Source organism: Ovis aries, chromosome Y, assembly GCF_016772045.2.
Source record: "Ovis aries strain OAR_USU_Benz2616 breed Rambouillet chromosome Y, ARS-UI_Ramb_v3.0, whole genome shotgun sequence".
In the NCBI taxonomy this organism is placed as follows: Eukaryota; Metazoa; Chordata; class Mammalia; order Artiodactyla; family Bovidae; genus Ovis; species Ovis aries.
The window spans coordinates 1,776,389-1,796,330 of NC_082741.1; the positions used below are offsets into that span (position 1 = coordinate 1,776,389).

General features: G+C 55.4%; 1 protein-coding gene across 4 annotated transcripts in view; it reads right to left on the bottom strand.

Moving 5' to 3' along the window:
- The window catches only part of LOC101116807 (protein kinase cAMP-dependent X-linked catalytic subunit), an 84,177-nt gene extending 68,337 nt beyond the window's left edge, over positions 1 to 15,840 (bottom strand). For all 4 annotated transcript variants that reach the window (XR_009598975.1, XM_060408621.1, XM_060408622.1 and 1 more), the window contains exon 1: positions 15,311 to 15,840. Coding sequence is in view for 3 of the 4 variants with exons in the window: in XM_060408621.1 (XP_060264604.1) it covers positions 15,311 to 15,443 (133 nt within the window). In the remaining variant the exon portion in view is untranslated. The remainder of the gene's footprint in view (positions 1 to 15,310) is intronic.
- Positions 15,841 to 19,942: the final 4,102 nt, after the last annotated feature.

Here is a 19,942-nt window from a genome sequence, read left to right on the forward strand (position 1 = left end):
GCCACCAGCCCAGGGATAGACGCCTGGAGCCCCGAGAAGCAGCAAGAGGCGGGAAGGACCCTCCCCTGGAGCCTCTGCAGGGAGCCCAGCCCTGGGACACCCTGACCTCAGATGTCTGATCCCCAGGAGTCGGGGTGTCTGGTCCTCGGGACTCGGGGTGTAGGGAGGGGGGATGGATGTCTGTAGTTTGAAGCCGCAGGTTTCGTCTGTTACTATAGATGCTGGAAGGTCACGCAGGTTGCAAGAGCCCCAGGGACGGACGCCTGGAGCCCCAAGAAGCGGGAAGAGGCAAGAAGAACCCTGGAGACTCTGGACGGAGCTCAGCCCTGGGACACCTTGACCTCAGACATCTGGTCTCCACGGCTGGGGGAGGATGGATGGGTATGGTTTGAAGCCACCTGGTTAGTAATGGTTTCCTGTAACAACGGCTCCAGGAAGCCAACACAGGGGACCCCTGGACATTCACGGAGATGGACCCCCAGCAAGCACCACCTTGGGGACACTCCCTCAAGCCCACAGCAGAAAGCTGTAGATGAAAGCGGCGCCTATGGGCGCCCCCAGCTCCAGAACGATAACGAAATTCACCAGGATGAATGAGACCCTCCCTCCTTTGTCAAGTCCAGCCAGCCTGTCAAACACTGTTACTAACTGCCACTTCCTGCCTTTGTTCATCAACACAGCATCTTGTCAAACTGCTCTGAAAATGGGACTCAAAGTGAGACTTGTTAAAAAAAAAATTCCTCTCAAGTTCCCCTCTTGGTTTTTATCATCTCTTAGGTTCCCTGAATTCTTCGTCCGTTCTGAGATCTCAAGCCTTCTGCTATCTTCATATCTCGGACAGTTGTCAACATACCGATCACAGTTAGGTTGCTTGTCTTCTCCTGTTAAGGAGGCAAGAAAAAGGACCTCCCTGGTGTTTCAGCGGTTGAGACGTCGCCTTCTAATACGCAGGTTTGATCCCTGGTCAGGGAAGTAAGAGTGAAAAAGCTGGCTTAAAAGCCAACATTCAAAAAACTAAGATCACGGATTCCGGTCCCATCACTTCCCGGCAAATACATGGGGAAACAATGGAAATAGCGGCTGATTTTATTTTCTTGGGGCCTGAAACCACTGTGGACGCTGACTGCACCCGTGAAATTCAAAGACGCTTGCTCCTTGGAAGGAAAGCTATGACCAACCTAGACAGCGTACTGAAAAGCAGAGACATTACTTTGCCAACAAAGATCTGTCTAGTCAGAGCTGTGGTTTTCCAGAGGTCATGTATGGATGTGAGAGTTGGACTATAAAGAAAGCCGAGCGCAGAAGAATTGATACCTTTGAACTGTGATGTTGGAGAAGACTTTTGAGAGTCCCTTGGACTGCAAGGAGATCCAACCAGTCCATCCTAAAGGAGATCAGTCCTGAATATTCATTGGAAGGACTGATGCTGAAGCTGAAACTCCAACACTTTGGCCACTTGATGCAAAGAACTAACTCATTTGAAAAGACCCTGGTGCTGAAAGATTGAGGGCAGGAGAAGGGGACAACAGAGGATGAGATGGTTGGGTGGCATCACCAACTAGATAAGAGTGAGTTTGAGCACGCTCCGGGAGATGGTGATGGACAGGGAAGCCTGGAGTGCTGCAGTCCATGGGGTCGCAGAGTGTCAGACCCTCGTTAACAACTAAACAACCACCGCAGGGAACCAGATGCCACGTGACTAGGAGCTCGCATGCCAGAACTAAGGCCTGGTGCAGTCAGATAAATACATCAATGAGGAATTTTTTTTTAAAGATGCTGAAGCACATTAAACAATAAAGTCCCCCATGACCCCAGACTAGGGTAAGCACCCAGCCTTCCTTTTTGCCCAATGCACGCAAACCGTGTTCTGGGCAAGCCCACGGGAGCCATGCATCTGTGAGGAAAAACAAACAGTGGTGTGTCTCCAAACGCCCCCGGCCCGAGGCTGGCCCGGCTGGAGCCGGAGAGCGCAGTCATCACCCAGGACACACACACTGTTCTGCAAGCCCAGGCACGGCGGGTCGGTGCGGAGTCTGGACACGCCAGAGATCCATTTTCAAAGGGCGACGCCACGCCAAGCCACCTGGGAAAGTCAAGTTCAACGCCGGCAGCAAATAAAAAGCCACTGAAAGATGACATCTCCGCTCCTCAAGTTTACCGAAAGTATGTGCTGCTCGCTCAGTCGTGTCGGACTCTTTGCGACCCTGCGGACTGTAGCCCCACCAGGCTCCTCTGTCCATGGGATTCTCCAAGCAAGAATCCTGGAGTGGGCTGCCAGGCCCTTCTCCAGGGGATCTTCCCCACCCAGGGATTGAGCCCAGGTCTCCTGCGTGGCAGGGGGATATGTTACCCCTAGGACCACCCCAGCCATTCCTCAAGAGTCCTAATAAAAGCTGGTCACTCCGTCTCCACAGCCCGCCTGTCAATCTGCCTTCCTTCAAGAATCCACCTGCTCTCAGTGTGGCTGGGTGGTTCCTGCGCTGGGCTGCCATCGTTCATTGGCGTCTTTTCTGGGCTGCAAACGCCGCAGCCTGGAATCCCGACCCTGAGAGGTCACACTGCTTCCGAACTGAGACGTTCTAAACGGACAAATACAAACCACCTTCCGAGGCAGGTTTGAGACTGTCTACCTGGGAACTTCCCTAGTGGCTCAGCTGCTAAAGAATGCGCCTGCAATGCGGGAGACCGGGATTCCATCCCTGGGTTGGAAAGATCCCCCTGGAGAAGGGAAAGGCTACCCACTCCAGTATTCTGGCCTGGAGAATTCCATGGACTGTACAGTCCATGGGGTTGCAAAGAGGCAGACATGACTGGGCGACTTTCACACACACACACACCTGGGAACTACCTCCGAGCTGACTCAACAGTCAAGCCAGGCACTGAGTCCCAGAACAGAGCATGGGTTTCCTGTCCTAAGAAGCAGCAGGCCTCAGGTTTCATCCAGTTATTTGTCAACATGCAAAGAACCGGAGTGTTTTCAACAGCCAGAAGGGTCCCCCCTCCCCGGCCCTTGGCCAGAAACCTTCCTACGTATACGGGTGTGTGTGCTCCAACTCATGTGGGCAAAAAGAAAAACCCATGAAATCGCTGGACAATTAAAAGCAACCGCTTTCTTCCTGCACAAAGGCAGACCTTACCCAGGAGGTCGAGAGCCAAGTCCACCCAACCGCACCCCAACCATGAACAGCATCCCAGGTGCTAGACGGCGATCCTAAGGATGATGTCAAAAGCAGTCGTCCCGGGCATTTTTACTTTTGCTTTTAAAGGAAACCAGGCCAACTGTCCCGAAATGGATCCCTCTTAGAAACAGGCTTCTGGTAGAACAATATGAAGAGTCCTTAAAAAAAAAACTAGGAATACCACAACTGAGTCAACACAATACCCCGAAATCTGTTATCAAAAAAAAAAAAAAAAAGCTAAGTAACCTTTTTGAGGATCAAGTAAATGAACATCTTTGTGAGTAAAATCACATCCCAACAGTAACTATTTTCATTCAAGCATCCACATAATCCTCTGACTCCTTGGTGTTGTTTTTTTTTTTTTTAATAACGGGTAAATTTGCTAATTTTTTTTTTATGAATGTCTTAAGGATAAATGGAAACTGTCACTCAAGTAGAATTTCCAAAAAATGAAACTGTAGTTTCCCACGTTAAACACAGCAGTGTGTCCATGTCCATCCCAAACTCCCTGACTATCCCTTCCCCCTGGAAACCATAAGGTTATTAGAGAGTATGGAGCAGAGTTCCCTGTGTTATACAACAGGTCCTGAGGCGAAGAGCTGACTCACTGGAAAACACCCTGATGCTGGGGAAGATTGAGGGCAGGAGGAGAAGAGGATGACAGAGGATGAGATGGCTGGATGGCATCACCGACTCGATGGACATGAGTTTGAGCAAGCTCCGGGAGTTGGTGATGGACAGGGAGGCCTGGCGGGCTGCAGTCCACGGGGTCGCAGAGAGTCAGACACGACTGAGCGACTGAACTGAACTGATGTTGGTGAGAAGTTTTCAACCTGAACTAAATATTTTTTTTTTTTGAGGAGGGGGAAGGAATTGCTCTCACACTGGTTCACTATCCACCTCTTCCCTGCTTCCTGCAGGGCCCAGGGCTAAGCGCGCGCACACACACACACGCACGCACGCGCGCACGCACACGCGCGCACGCACACGCGCGCACGCACACGCGCGCACGCACACGCGCGCACGCACACGCGCGCACGCACACGCGCGCACGCACACGCGCGCACGCACACACCCCCGCAGAGCCCTGTTTCCATCTGTCCCTCACTCAGACTCCGGGCGCCCTCACCACTACAAAGGCCGGCTTTCTCTGCAGCCGAGTCCCGCCGGCCACACCCAGCCTCCAACGTGCTGGCCCCTTTGTTCGGAGGAGAGGCTCCCCAGAGAAGGAGCCAGCGGGGTGAAGCCATCCGTTCAAGTCATCGTCCGCCTTTTCACAGGAACCCCAGGGAGGCTTCCCTCCAAACCCCTCCCCCGCGATGAGCGGCCTCATCAAGCAAGTGTCCACACGAACCATCCGGAGAGAACTCAGAGACCAGCAGAAACCCAACTACGTTCAGCAACACGGAACTGAACCCCACTTCTCACACAAGGTTAAAAAGCACATTTTTTCTTCCCGACCACCTGCCCAGTCCCCCGGCTCTTGGAAAGAGATACGCTTGAATTGAATTATTTCATCTGATGGCTGACTCGCCAGTAGACTTTATTGCTACATCTCTCTTGGGTATTCCTTCGGAAAACGGGTGTGTGGACTCACCTATGTTAATGTACTGTGTACAGATTATCAGATAAAGTCAAGCTGATCATTCCTCACCTCATACTTAGAAATGTCTCCTCAGTTCAGTTCAGTCACTCAGTCCGACTCTGCGACCCCGTGGACTGCAGCACGCCAGGCCTCCCTGTCCATCACCAGCTCCCTGTCCATCACAAACTCATGTCCATCGAGTCGGTGATGCCATCCAGCCATCTCATCCTCTGTCGTCCCCTTCTCCTCCTGCCTTCAATCTTTCCCAGCATCAGGGTCTTTTCCAATGAGCCAGCCCTCCGCATCAGGGGGCCAAAGGATTGGAGCTTCAGCTTCAGGAATTTGGCAAAAAATGCAGCATTCTGTCGGCCCAATCCACCAAAGCATCGGAGATCCCAGCCCTGAAATGTGGGGGAGGCTATTTCTGCAATTCAGAGTAGCTCACAAGCATTCATTAATTTCCCTTGTGACTCAGACCATAAAGGATCCACCTGCAAAGGCAGGAGACCGGGGTTCGATCCCTAGGTGGGGAAGATCCCCTGGAGAAGGAAATGCCTGGAGAAACCCATGGACAGAGGAGCCTGGTGGGCCATACTCCACGAGGTCGGAAAGAGTGAGACACGACTGAGCTACTGACAGAGAAATACGCAAGTATCTGTAGTGTTGGTTTTGTTATTCTTTGAAGGGTAACCTCAGAAAAACAACAACAGCCTACCAAGTCTGCCGATGGACATGAGTTTAGGAAACTCGAGGAGACAGTGAAGGACTGGGAAGCCTGGTGTGCTGCAGTCCATGGGGTAATAAAGAGTCAGACAGGACTTCCCAACGGAACAAAGCTTACCCCAAAAAAGGGAAGTAAATGGACTCGTGATGTTCAACCAAGCGACACTCTAAAGGCTCCTTGCGAAAAAGCCTCCCCTCCGTCACCCGTGTCTCCACCGCCCAGGTGGATCTGGATACGAGCGCGGTTTCCGGGATTCCACGCGGCTGCCCGCCCGACATCCCCGCTCCGAGACCAGTGGCTCAGAGCTGCGTGTCTAAAGGCGCATCCCGGAGCCAGAAGCTCCTCCTCGAAGGGAAGGTTTTACGTCTTATCCAGGAGCAGTCCGGGGCTGGGGCCCTCCTGTAACACTCAGAACTGGTTCTGCTTGTCCAGCACCAGCAAGCAGCCTGCCTGGTGGAGGTGGCAATTAGTGGTGGACACGCCGATACAGCCTGACAGCCTCACATGGTCATGAATACCTTCCCCCCTGCGCACACGTGCCCACCTCCAGCCCTGTCTTTTGGTCTCTCCCATTCGACATACGCAAGAGCTTTTCTTTTTTTTTTTTTAAAGTATTTATTTATTTGGCTGCAAAGGGTCTTAAATTGTCTCAAGACTTTCCCCAGTGGCTCAGATGGTGAAAAATCTGCCTGCGAATCAGGAGACTCAGGTTCAATTTCTGGCTTGGGACGATCCCCTGGAGGAGGGCATGGCAACCCACTCTGGGACTCTTGCCTGGAGAATCCCGCAGAGGAGCCCAGTGGGCTACAGTCCAGGGGGTTGCAAAGAGTCGCCTGCGACTGAGCGACGAACACTCTCACTTTTACACAAGAGTCGGACACGACTCACCATCCTGGTGGGACGGTAAATGGAGATGAAACCTCTAAGGAGTAAGGATGTCCTTACAGTGGAGCTCTAATTCAGGAGGGCCTGTCTACATGTCCTCAGGAGAGGAGACCCCAGAGATGACACTTCCTTCTTCTCTCTGTCTCTCACCGCAAACCCCAATCAGCTCACATCCTGAGCGTCTGGGGAGGACACCCCAAAATGCCCTGGTCATCTCCCTTTCCTCCCAGAGAGCTCTGTGAAAACTCCAGGGAGATGCTTGTGGTCTTCCCTGAGACCGGAGCTCCCAAAAAAGTGAACCTCGCTTTTTCCCAGTATTGACTGGTTCTTCCCGGCAAGAAAAAGCACTTACAGTTTCAACGAAAAGAGGACAAAGGGAAACGTTTTCGAATGGTCTGAGGGTAGTGACATGTGGCTGTCTAAAAAAGAAAAAACTTGGGGAAAATACCAGGAAAGCCCCACAGCGTGATGCCCAAAGCGAATGAGGAAGGTTTCCTGAGAATCGCGAATGTGGCTTTTCTTTTTTTCCTTTTCTCTTCTCTCCCCAACAGGAAGGACAAGATGGTTACAAGGGTCAAGTGACCCAGGGAGGGGATGGTCACGCCTGTGTCACAGACTGTTCTGGCCCTTTCCTTAGAGACGGACTTGACCTCCTCGGTGGTCCCCACCCGAGAAGCAAGGCTGACATCAGCATCACCCACCGTGTCCTGATGTACATGGATGACCCAGGAGGGGGTCAAGGAGGCTTTGTCCCCAGCCCCAGGGGCACAGGTGTTCTCCCGGGAGGATTCTGTGGCTGCTGCTGCTGCTAAGTCGCTTCAGTCGTGTCCGAAGTCTGTGCGACCCCATAGACGGCAGCCCACCAGGCTCCCCCGTCCCTGAGATTCTCCAGGCGAGAACACTGGAGTGGGTTGCCATTTCCTTCTCCAATGCATGAAAGTGGAAGTGAAGTTGCTCAGTCGTGTCCGACCCTCAGCAACCCCATGGACTGCAGCTTTCCAGGCTCCCTCATCCATGGGATTTTCCAGGCAAGAGGACTGGAGTAGGGTGCCGTCGCCTTCTCCGTGGGAGGATTCTAGGACGTGGCAACTTGATGGTGTTACTGGAGACAGCCACCTGTAGCCCCAAAGGCAGGTCAACCTTTGACCTCAAGGGAAGGTAGGTCAACCCCAGTCTTACGGACTAAATGTGCACGTCCCTTCAAAGTGCTCAGGTAGAAGTCCAAACACCACCCACCCACACACACACCCACCCACACGGACACGTGATGGTGTCTTGAGGTGGCTCTCTGGGACGGGATGAAGCTGAGAATAATTCACGAGGACGGGATTACCATCCTTAAACAGCTTTCCTACTGTCCAGCCGCTAGAAGCCAACCCAGGAGACAGCTCTGAGCAAAATCCAACCACCCTGACTTTGAACTTCCAGCCTCCAGAACCGTGAGAAGCTGACCTGTGTTGCTGATAAGATACCCCATGGATAGTGTTCCTGGTGGGCCCATGCCCCACCAAGACACCAAGGTCGGCATGGATTCAAGATGGTACCCGCTGGCCTGACCACATGGGAAGCTGGTGGAAACCCTGCCCCATGGAGCTCCGCCCGGCAGTGAATGAGAGACGCCTCATCTTCTGAAGGGGCTTCCCCAGGTGGCCGTAGTGCTAAAGCATCCAGCTGCCCATGCAGGAGACGTCAGGGACGCGGATTCGATCCCTGGGTCGGGAAGATCCCCCTGGAGAAGGAAACAGCAACCCACTCCAGCGTTTTTGCCATGGAAAGAGGTAGCCTGCCGGGCTAACAGTCCACGGGGTCACAAAGAGTTGGACACGACTGAGTGACTGGCTTTCTGATTTCAGACACCTTCTGCGTGGGATAAGAATAACCTTGGAAAACACGCGTCTGACGTGGAACCGGGGGTCCTCGACCTCCAAGGATTTTAGGCCAACCCATTATTCACAGACCAAGCTCCAAAGTCACGAAGAAAGCAACTCCGCAGTCCTCTCTGGGAGTTGTATGAGCTTCCCGGGGCGCCTACAATGTGGGGGCTTAACAACCACACAACCAAGCCCTGGAGACTAGATGTCTGAGGTCAAGGGTCCCAGGGCTGGGCTCCCTGCAGAGGCTCCAGGGGAGGGTCCTCCCCGCCTCTTCCAGCCTCCGGGGGCTCCAGGCGTCCGTCCCTGGGCTGGTGGCCGCCTCCCTCCCGTCTCTGCCTCCGTCTCCACGTGGCTTCCCCTCTATGTCCGTGTCTCTCCTCTGTGTGTCTTATAAGGACCCCGTCACTGGGGTTTAGGGCCACCCCCATCCAGGAGGAACCTCATCTCAGACCCTTCAGTTCATCACGTCTGCAGAGACCCTGTTTCAAGGTAAGGTCCCACTGTGAGGGGACGTAATTTTCGTGTGCGTCCGTGGCCGAGGGTTTAGCCTACCCAGGACCACAGGTTTTGTGTGGCCGTACCTGTGGGTTGTTAACGCATCCCTGCCTCCCTCCTTCCGCGAGAGAGAATGAGAGTGCAATTGCTTTTCCTTGCACATTGCTACTCCTGGATGGTCCTCCCCTCCCGTACTTTTCTCTCCTCAGGCGAGTTTTCCTTTTCTTTCTCCCGAGCAGGGAACCATCGCCTCTGCACCTCCCAGGCTTCTCTTGAGGCAAGGTGTCAGTCGCTCAGGCATGTCTGACTCTTGGCAACCCCACGGACTGTAGCCCACCGGGCTCCTCCATCCATGGGATGCTCCAGACAGGAATACTGGAGTGGGTTGCCATTTCCTTCTCCAGGGGAATCTTCCCGACTCAGGGATCGAACCCGGGTCTCCTGCATTGGCAGGTAGCTTCTTTATGTGCTGAGCTACAACCCTTGGAGATGAAAAGTTTACAAAGGCCCCGCCCCGCGGAGATGGAAGCCGAGAAAGCAGAGTCTATGCGAGGATGAGAACACGGGACAGGCAAAACCGTGGAGACAGACAGCAGACGGGGTTCTCAGCGGCCGGAAGAGCAAGAGATGGCTGCGGTGGGGGGTGGGGATGACTGCGAGAGAGTCCCCTTTGCGGGGGACAAAAATGGTGCAACCTCACAGAGGCGAGGGCCACGCAACTGTGAATATGCAAAAGGCCAGTGGATGGTTCCCTTGAAAACAGTTCCTTTCACGTTACATCAATGTCACTGCAGTCTTTAAAAAAGAAAACAGAGCCTTCCCTGGTGGTCTAGGGGTCAAGACGTCATGCTTCCAACACGGTGGGGTACAGGTTCGATCCCTGGTCAGGGAACTAAGTTCCCAGAAGCCACACAGCATGCCCAAAGAGTAAAAAAGTAAATAAATAAACTTTTTTTTTTTTTCTTAATGAGGACAAAGAGCCTATAGGACTTCTGTAAGAAGCAATATTCTTTTCTGGTCCTTTACCTAACTTGCGAGGTTGCCATGATGCTCCCAGGATGAAAGTATCCTCCGCACCCACGCAAGGTGAGTTAAAATTAAAAGGTGCACACAGACAGTATCGTGGCACCAGAAACCACATTCCCTCCTAACGGCAGCTCCTGTCAACACCGCCCGGACAAGGAGTCGCTTCACCAGCACGGGAGATCTGGCCTGTCGGGATTCCACCGGCCACGGAGGTTATGTTTCTGTTGTGGTTTGGGAGCAGAACGTGGGAGGGAACGTCCAGGTGGCAGGGAGAGAAAGATTAGGGTCGACGCTGGGGAACCAAGAGGCGCAGCAGCTGAGAGGAAAACAACCGTAAGAGAGAAGAGTACGGGTTTAATTATTCACTACGGAAGCACTTCCAGAGCGTAAGAACACACGGCTTTCTGACAGTGTGATGCTACCCTAAAACAAACAAACAAAAAGTCAGATGTGAGCACACTCCCGTGATCAGGGAATGAGTTTTGTGCCTTGATCTTGATCTCAGTCACGGCAGGGGGCAGGGGAGGGTGGGCGCTGCCCAGACAGACGCACAGGACTACACAGACACACACACACACACACCTTTCTCACACACTCAGAAGAGCTTCCATGAAAAGTGGGCACACTGATCAGGGCTATGCTCTCTCAACACGATATGGAACCCATTCCAACATCCTGGTTCGTTTTCTAAAAAAATAAAAGATAAAAAGCTTAGTATTTTATACTGGAATATAGCCGATCAACAATGTTGGGACAGTTTTAGGTGGACAGCAAAGGGACTCAGCCGTACATATACGTGTATCCATTCTCCCCCAAACTCCCCTCCCATCCAGGCTGCCACATGACACTGAGCAGAGTTCCCTGTGCTGTCCAGCAGGTCCTTGCTGGTTCTCCATGTTAAATACAGCAGAGTGTCCATGTCCTTCCCAAACTCCCTGACTATCCCTTCCCCCATCTTTCCCCCTGGGAACCATAAGGTTATTACAGAGTACTGAGCAGAGTTCCCTGTGCTGTCCAGGGGGTCCTTGTTGGTTCTCTGTGTTAAATACAGCGGTGTATACATGTCCATCCCAGACTCCCTGACTATCCCTTCCCCCATCCTTCCCCCTGGTGACCATAAGGTTATTACAAAGTATTGAGCAGAGTTCCCTGTGCTGTCCAGCAGGTCCTTGTTGCTAATCTACTTTAAATATAGCCGTATGTACAGCCAACATCCTCGTTTTGATATCGTATGATAGCTAAAGAAGATGTCACAGGAGGGAAAGCTTTGTGATTGATACACGAGTCTAGGTGTGGGTTTTGGGAATCCCCTGCGCACCTACGATTATTCCAAAACATTTCTTGCTCACGGCAAGAAATCAAGCGTGGCTGCAAACCATTCCTGCTGTAACTGAGCCTGAGTTTCCCAATCCAGGAAATCGGTTTAGCCAAGATGGTACCCCACCCCACCCCCGACGCTCCAAGCCCTTTAAAAAATGCCCTTCATGGACTTCCGTGGTAGTCCAGTGGATGAGACGCCACACTCCCAATGCAGGGGGCCCAGGTTCATTCCCTGGTTGGGGGACTAGATCCCACGAGCCACAGCTAAGACCTGGCACCGCCAAATAAATAAACATTTTTAAAATAAATAAAGAAAAATGCCCTTGGTGAGATTTTTCACCAATACAAGCTGAGCTTTCTTCCAAGCTCTTTGAATTCGTGGAGAACTAGTCAACAATTCTGGAGTTTCCCAGAGAGGGTTTATCCCGGAGCACAGAACAAGAGCATCTGATCACTGACTGCTCACTGACTGTCCTCCTTAGTCAAGCTCTCCAAGATGTTGTGGCCTCCCCATGAACTGGGCCGTCTGCTGCCAGCTGGCTTCTGAGGTCACAGTCCCTCCGTCCAGCAGCAGGGAGGCAGGGGAGTGGAGAGGGATGTCCCACCATCTGAGAAGCCCTGGCCCCTTTTTTCTTGCTAAATCTGGCATAAGCACACCTGTGCCCACCTGCAAAGTTCCACCTGCACTGAGAGATCAGACGTCATCACAACCATCCCTGGGGGATGGTGAGTCAGAAATTCAGTCCCACAGGTCACTCCCCCAGGGCTCAGCTCACAGGCAAAAGGAAAAGATGGAAAAAAAAAATGTGCACTTTAAGAAAATAGAAAAGCTGACCCTCGGGAGTGGCCATGCGGCCAGTTGAAAATGCCTTGAGGCCAGAGCTCTAACACACCCTTCAGGGTGGTGGCTCAGTTGGTAACGATTCTGCCTGCCAATGCAGGAGACCCGGGTTCAACCCCTGGGTCGGGAAGATCCCCTTGGAGAAGGGAGTGGCAACTCACTGCAGTATTCCTGCCTGGAGGATCCCCATGGACAGAGGAGCCTGGCGGGCTACAGTCCGTGAGGCTGCAGAGAGTCGGACACAACAGAGGGAGTGACACAGTCAGGCTGGGGAACAGGTCCAGCCATGCTGACTCATTCTGGAAGTTTCCGAGGGGGTGGGGCCTGTGATAATGGCTGAGAGGCTTGTGGGAGCGGTTAGTTTGCGTTTTGCCTGTGGGTTCCTTTCATGTCCTGCAGAAAGGCCTTCCTCAGCTGGAAGAGTGCGCACAGACAGTTCATAGACACCAGGGGAGCCTGTCTGTGATGGGGGCTGGTGAGGCATGGGTCCGTGAGCAGTGAAAAGGGAAACTGCAGTTTCCCCGAGTGGAAACTTAGGATGAAGTTTCCTAAGGCTAGTCTGGACTGCATTCTGACAGCAGGCAGCCTCTCACTTTTGTCCGGGACACCTTATGATATCAAGTTACTGGAAACTGTGACACCTCCGGAGGGGTTAGGACTTTTTCAAGCTTATTCTGAGTTTCTTAGCATCTCAGGCCGTGCCTTTAACGTTAAAAGATTCTCTCACACAAATCTTCTAACATTAAAGAAAAAGGTATTGCCAAAAGGTGATTTCAAAACAAAAAGTCAGCAGTATACCAATGGCTGATTCATGTTGAGGTTTGACGGAAAACAACAAAATGTTGTCAAGCAATTATCCTTCATTAAAAAAAAAAAAAAAACTTTTAAAAAGTCAGCAAAGCTCCGAAGTGACACACACACACCCCTTGGTCCCACACCTGAGCTAGTCCAACATCCTGAATATGGATGACCTGGCTCTCCCTTCATACCCTTGTAACCCACAGGAAGTTATCCTTGAACACAAGCATCTTCTTCATTAAGAGAGGCAAAGAGAGCGAGTCTTACCCTACCTGGCCGCGCTCCGTCCCCAGAAGCAGTGACGCTCTACTTTTAAGGACCAGATGACTCATCGGGGCTCCCCAGGCCCACCAGGCAAGCGCCCACAGTATCCCCAGGGGGCTGCAGACACCAGGCTACGTCACGGGCCCGCAGTCCACCCACCTGCCCCCGGGGGGCCCCCGCCAGACGCCCTGGCATCTTTCAGGAGAGACTGGCTTCAGTGCCCCATACAGATCCAATTGCCAGAGCTGTGTGCCAAGGGGATGGCAGGGCCTCCATCAACTTTCCATTGTTGATGTATGTTTTACAGCTAGCGGAGCAGGGGAGGGGGTGGTGGTGGTGGCTGCCCCCGCCCACCATCTGGGGTTTCTCACCTCCTCTGCTGCCCTGCAAAAAAAAACCACAAACACGGGCAGCTTCTTAAATCAGCCCAGCGGAGTGCCCCAGAGGGAAGATGAGAGAGACACAGAGAGAGAGAAGACAGACAAGGTGATAGACACAGAGAGAGTGAAAACAGGACAGAGATGAAATTGAGAGGGAGGGACAGACAGAGACAGGAAAGGCAAGAGACAGACGGAGACAGAGAAGATGGAAGGAGCAAGAGCAGAACCGGGCAGACAGGGAGAGGAGGTGAACGGCAGGACAGACGGAGGGTGCCATTCATTCACTCTATCCCAAACCAGGCTTCCCGAGGACCCCTTCCTCACTGCTGACCTCACATGGCCAAGAGGTTACAGAAAAAAGGGGAAGTTTCAAGGCCACTCTGGCCGTGCCCTTTGGTCTTATGAAGCCTCAAGCATGACCCTGAACTCAGTGCTTCCTCCCTTGAAGAAGAGGGTGGTGATGGTGGTGGGTGTCGAGTTGCTAAGTCACGTCTGACTCTTTGGGGGTGACCCCATGGACTGCAGCACACCAGGCTCCCCTGTCCTGCACTGTCCAGTATTCTCGTCTCTCCACAAGCCCACAACAACATGAAAAAGGCCAAAGAGGGACAGATTGGCACAAGGCCCTTAGCCACAAAGAGTTGTCAAGAAGTCAAAGGTGACTTGAGCCCCCGGGGCTGAATGAAGCGGCCTTGTGGGGTTGGGACGTTCTAAGCACTCGAGGGTGGACTCCAGAAGCCAACATGTCTCGGGACCGAGGTGCCCAGGGACCGGGACACTTTACCTATTCAGTTGCGTAGGAGTGGTCAAGTACAAAGGTGGAGGTGGAAAGTTAGTGTTGCATTAAAAAAAAAAAAAAAAAGAAACGAAAGTTTCAAAGGTACACAGGAAAAGTACCACGACGTAGCGAAACGTGTAGTCTGCTGTTGTGTGCCTCCAATGCCGTCCACTGCCCCCCAAAACTCCATGGGCCACCCCAGATGGTCGGGTGCACACAGGAAAAGAACTGCGATGTAAGGAACCTCCCCCCAGAACGCCACGGGGGCACCCCAGAATTCTAAAGTCCAAGCGGGAGCATCCTGACGCTGGACAGGGGCAGGGGACCCTGACCAAGGTGGAATCGGCAGGTGTCTCTACGGACGCTGCCTGTGTGCCCAAGAGTCCCGGCCCCGGTGGGGGGCGGGGTGCGGAGGGTCCGCGCGAGACCACCAGTGTGAATTAATCCCCGGCAGGCTTTGTGACGTCGGGGTTGGGGCGGAGGGGGGGGGGCGGTGGTGAGGGCGTTCAGACAAGGAGATGGTTGCTGGGGGGCACCGCGCGGTGTGTATGTGTGTGTGGGGGATCTCAATAAAGAGACTTTGAAAGATCTAGAGAGTGCGCCCGCAGGTGGGGAGATGAGATCTCAAGGGGCGGGGTGGGTGACCTTCTAAACCGAGGAGCGCTGGGGAGGGGTGGGGGAAGACAGTCCAGAGAAGGGGATGGTTGCTGGGGGTGGGGGGGGCGGGTGTACCGGGCGGGAAATCCCAATAAAGAGACTTTGAAAGATCCTGAGAGAGTGCCCGCAGCTGGGGTGGCTCTTAAGGACCAAGCAGGAGAGGTCCTCTAAATCGAGGAGCGCTCGGGACGTGGGGGGCAGTCCAGACAAGGGGAAGGCTGCTGGGGAGGGGGGCCTCTGGGGGACTGGGAGGTGGGGAGAGATGTAAATAAAGAGAGTTTGGACGATCGGGAGAGAGGGAAGGCTCTGCAAGACCAGGGGCGTCGCGGGGGAGAAGCCCTCCAAGTGTAGGGGCGCTCGGGGACCCCCGCGTAGGCAGGCGGGGAGAGACCGCGCCAGCAGGGCGCGCCCCGGGAGCCGGTGCTGGAGGGGCGAGCGCACGCGACCCTTTTGTGTGCGGGCCCGAGTCCCCCCCCGGCGGCGGCAGCGGCGCAGAGAACTCACCCACGGTGGCCCGCATGTGGAAGTCGTCCGGCCGGTAGGCGAGAGGCTCAGGCTCGGGCGCGCCCGCGGTGGGCTCCGCGGGTCCTTCTTGGGGGCCGGCGGCGTCCGCCTCGGCCAGGGCGCGCGCCTCCATGTGGAGCGCGCAGAGGTCCCGGGGAGCGCGGGGCGCGGGGAGGGGTCCGCGCGGGGCCGGGCTCCTGCGGACGCAGCCTCGGAGGGCGGCGCGGAGGCGGCGGCATCAGCCGGGCCCCGCCATGAGCGTCCCGGGAGGTGGCCGAGCACGCCGGGGACAAAGGCGCGGCGCGGCGCGGCGCTCAGTGCAGGGGCGGCTGGAGGGAGCAGCCCCCGACCTTCAGGGGCGGCGGGGGCGCGGCCCGGGCGCGCGGCGGCGGCGGCGGCGGCGGCGGCGGCAGCGAGGCGGGGTCCCGGAGGCCGCGGGCGCCGGGCTGCGCGTGCATTCCTCGGGGCACGCGAGCGCCGCCCCTAACGCCGGCCGCTGCGAGCGCGCTGCTCCGAGGGAGGGAAGAGCCAGCGGAAGCGGGCTGGGCGGGGCCGCGAGCGCGCTCCCTGCGCCCGCCCCGGGCGCCGGCCCCGACCCTGCGCGCGCGGCTAGGGCGTGGACCCGCCTCGGCTGGCCGCGCCTCCGCTAGCCACGCCCCTTCCTACTTGAGTTGGCCTATGGCCCGCCTCAGCCCCGCCCCTCCTCCGCTAAGCCACACCCCTTCTTACTATATATTCGCCTATGACCCGCCCCCGTTGGCCGCGCCTCCGCTAGCCACGCCCCTCCCTTCTCTACGTTCGGCTACGCCCCGCCTAAGCTGGTCGCACCTCCCCTGGCAACGCCCTGCTAAGCCCCGCCCCCTCTGCTCTCGGTTTCGGCCCGTCTCCGTCGGCCACGCCTCCGTTTGGCCACGCCTCCTCTAAGCCGTCCATCACAGTACGCTCGGCTATGGCCCGCCTCCTCTAGTACCGACTCCACTGGCCACACCTCCGCTAAGCCACGCCTCTGCTAAACTACGACTCCTTGGCGTACGGCTACGCCCCGTCACCGCGCCCCCTCCACTCCGCCCGGATCCTGGGCGCGCGGCTCGGGCGTGGCCCCGCCTCCGCTAGCCACGCCCCTTCCTGCTCTATGTTCGGCTACGGCTCGCCTCCGCCCCGCCCCACCTCCGCTGGCCAAGCTTCTGCTAGCCACGCCCTCCAAGAGCCTCCCGCTCTGCGCTCGGTCACGGCCCGTCTCTGCTAGCCACACCTCCGCTAGCCTCGCCCCTTCCTATTCTATGTTCGTCTGTAGCCCGCCTCCGCCCCGCCCCACCTCGGCTAGCTCCGCCTTCGCCAGCCCCTGTCCCCCGTCTCCGCCACGCCTCCGCTAAGCATCGCCTCCGCTAAGCCACGCCTCTGCCTCGCTCTGTCCCCCTCTGCGCTCCGCTATGCTCCGCCTCCGCCACGCCACGCCCCCGCCAGGCCCCGCCTCCGTTAAGCCCCGCCTCCTCTGCGCCTCCTCTTCTCCCCCGCCACCTGCAAGTCTCCGCTAAACCCCGCCTCCGCCTCGCCCGTCTTCCTCCACGCCCGGTCCTCCGCGCCTCCGCTAAGCCCCGCCTCCGCCGCTGCGCGCCTCCGCTAAGCCCGCCTCCTCTACACCCCGCCTCCGCCCCGCCCACACGCTGGGTACCACTCCCTCCCCCACTGACTACGCGACCCCCACAGCAGTAGAAAGTCTCTCAGTCGTGTCCGACTCTGTGCGACCCCATGGACTGCAGCACGCCAGGCCTCCCTGTCCATCACTAACTCCTGCAGTTTGCTCAAACTCATGGCCATTGTGTCGGTGACGCCATCCACCCATCTCATCCTCGGCCATCCCCTTCTCCTCCCGCCTTCAGTCTTTCCGAGCATCAGGGTCTTCTCCAGTGAGTCAGTTCTTCACATCAGGTGGCCAAAGCACTGGAGTTTCAGCTTCAGCATCAGTCCTTCCAATGAATATTCAGGACTGATTTCCTTTAGGATGGACTGGTTGGATCTCCTTGCAGTCCAAGGGACTCTCGGGAGTCTTCTCCAGCACCGCAACTCCGAAGCTTCAGTTGTTTGGTGCTCAGCCCTTTTTTATCGTCCAGCTCTCACATCTGTACATGACTACTGGAAACACCATAGCTTTGACTGTACAGACCTTTCCAGACAAAGTAATGTCTCTGCTTTTGGCTACGAGTCTAGGTTTTGTCATTGCTTGTTTTCCAAGGAGCAAGGGAGAGCAGGTGCTCATAGGGAGACGTGTGCACTTGGCGTCCACATCCTGGGGGACCCCAAGGGTGGAGTCCCTGCCAAGCTCCTCTGGAAAACTCGTGGGCGTGAGAGGTGTCACCGGCCCAGGAACTTGAAGGTGTGGTTCAAAGTTTTTTAAAAAATAACTTTTTCAAAGAGCTTCCCTGCTGGCTCCCTTGGCATTCCCTTATAGCTCAGTTGGTAAAGAATCTGCCTGCAAGGGAGGAGACATTGGATTTGATTCCTGCACGGAAAAGATCCCCTGGAAAAGGGAATGTCAACCCACTCCAGTATTCTTGCCTGGAGAACTCCATGGACACGGAAGCCTAGTGGGCTACAGTCCATGGGTTCGCAAAGAGTTGGACATGACTGAGCGACTATCACTTTACACTAAAAAATAAAACTGGAGTTGACCGGGAGCTCAGCTGACCACGCCATGCCCATTAGTCCGCAGCAGGCAGTAGACAGATCTGGAGAGTAATCAGCAGGACCAGGGTGACTTCCAGCCCAGCCTTGCTGGACAAAAGTGATGTTATAAAGATGTACACAGCGGGAGAAGCAGGCAGCTGCACAGGGACCTCCCTTGAGGGTTTCTTGGCAGCTTCAGATAAATCTTTTTTTTTTTTTTTTCCTTCTTAATTTATTAGGCTCCTCCAGGTTCTAGCTGCAGCATGTGGGATCTAGTTTCCAGACCAGGGATTGAACCCTGGTCTCCTGCATTGAGAGCACAGAGTCTTGACCACTGGACCACCAGGGAAATCCCTGATAAATCTTTAATTATTTCAAAAGAACTGTTTTCTAAAATACTAAGAGGCAGATAATAGAACAGGCAAAAGCAGCGCATGGAAGCTGATGGGCCCCTGGTTTAAACACACCTGAGATGGTTTGGGGAAAGAAATCCAAGATGATCAGATACATTAAAATTTCAGACACACAACGATAGGTTTTGTTCTGTTTTCTTTTTCCATAGTGGGAGTCTGTCTCAGGCCATCTGTGATTATAGCAGCCAGCCACTGTTTCTCTGGTTATTCAGTCGCTCAGTCCTGTCCGACTCTTTGCGATCCCATGGACTGCAGCACTCCAGGCCTCCCCGTCCACCACCAACTCCCGGAGTTTACTCAAACTCAAGTCCATTGAGTCAGTGATACCATCTAACCACCTCACTTCACCCTCTGTCGTCCCCTTCTCCTCCCGCCTGCAGTGTCTCCCAGCATCAGGGTCTTTTCCGATGAGTCAGCTCTTCGCGTCAGGTCGCCAAAGGATTGGAGTTTCAGCTTCAGCATCAGTCCTTCCAATGAACATTCAGGACTGATATCCTTTAGGGTGGACTGGTTGGATCTCCTTGCAGTCCAAGGGACTCTCAGGAGTCTTCTCCAGCTGCAGCTCGGCTGGCCCAACTAGAAACGCCTCGAATGAACCTTTCTGAGCCGTCCCCGCCCCACCCCCACCCCCAGGCCTCCCCCAACCCGGCCGACGGGGCCGCAAATCCGCGGCCCACAATCTGAGCACGGTGCCAGCGTATAGTTTGAAGCAATTCCAGCCCTTCCGCGCTTGGAAGGGAGTGTCCGGCCCCTGCGTCCTGGGGGTCCGGGTGGGGACCGCCTATCGCAGCGGCAAAAACTTCAGAAAGAAGGCGTGGGCCCGCTGGGAGCGGGTGGCAGGATATAGAACCAACTCTGGGTGTGGCTCTTCTGCCAGCCTCTCGCCAGCCCTGTTCTTCCCACTGTGGGTGGCTTTTACCCCCGGGCGTGACGCCTGCTCCGGTCAGGTTGCCAGTCCTTGGGCTGGAATGCGAAGAATGCGCTCCGGGAGCGGGCGGGGCGAGGGGAAGGGCTGCTCGCCCCCGCGGCTGGTTTAGACAAAGGCCGGTGCCCCTGAGCTCAGACCACCCGCCAGGTTCTGTCCCGCAGAGGGGTCGCCTGGGGGTCTGACTGGCTGATGAAGGTCGGTGGTCAAGGCTGGGGGTTTTACACCCAGGGAAAGGCACGCCTTCCCCTTCTGAGTCCAAGCTCTCTCTGCTTAACGGCTGCTGCTGCTGCTGCTGCTGCCGCCGCCGCTGCCAAGTCGCTTCAGTCCTGTCGGACTCTGTGCGACCCCATAGACGGCAGCCCGCCAGGTTCCTCTGTCCCTGGGATTCTCCAGGCAAGAATACTGGAGTGGGTTGCCATTCCCATCTCCAGCTCAACGGCAGGAGAGGCCAGTGAATCAGAGCAAGGAGGTGTTGAGGCAAGAAGTGACTTTCAATCTGGGAGCCGGGAGATCGAGAGGAAGGCAGGCTGGCGCCTCCAAATAAGCATCTTATTGGGGGCTGGATGCCAGGTTCTTTTATAGATCCGAGAGAAGGGTAATCAGGAACTAAAGTCAGAAGGCAGAGAG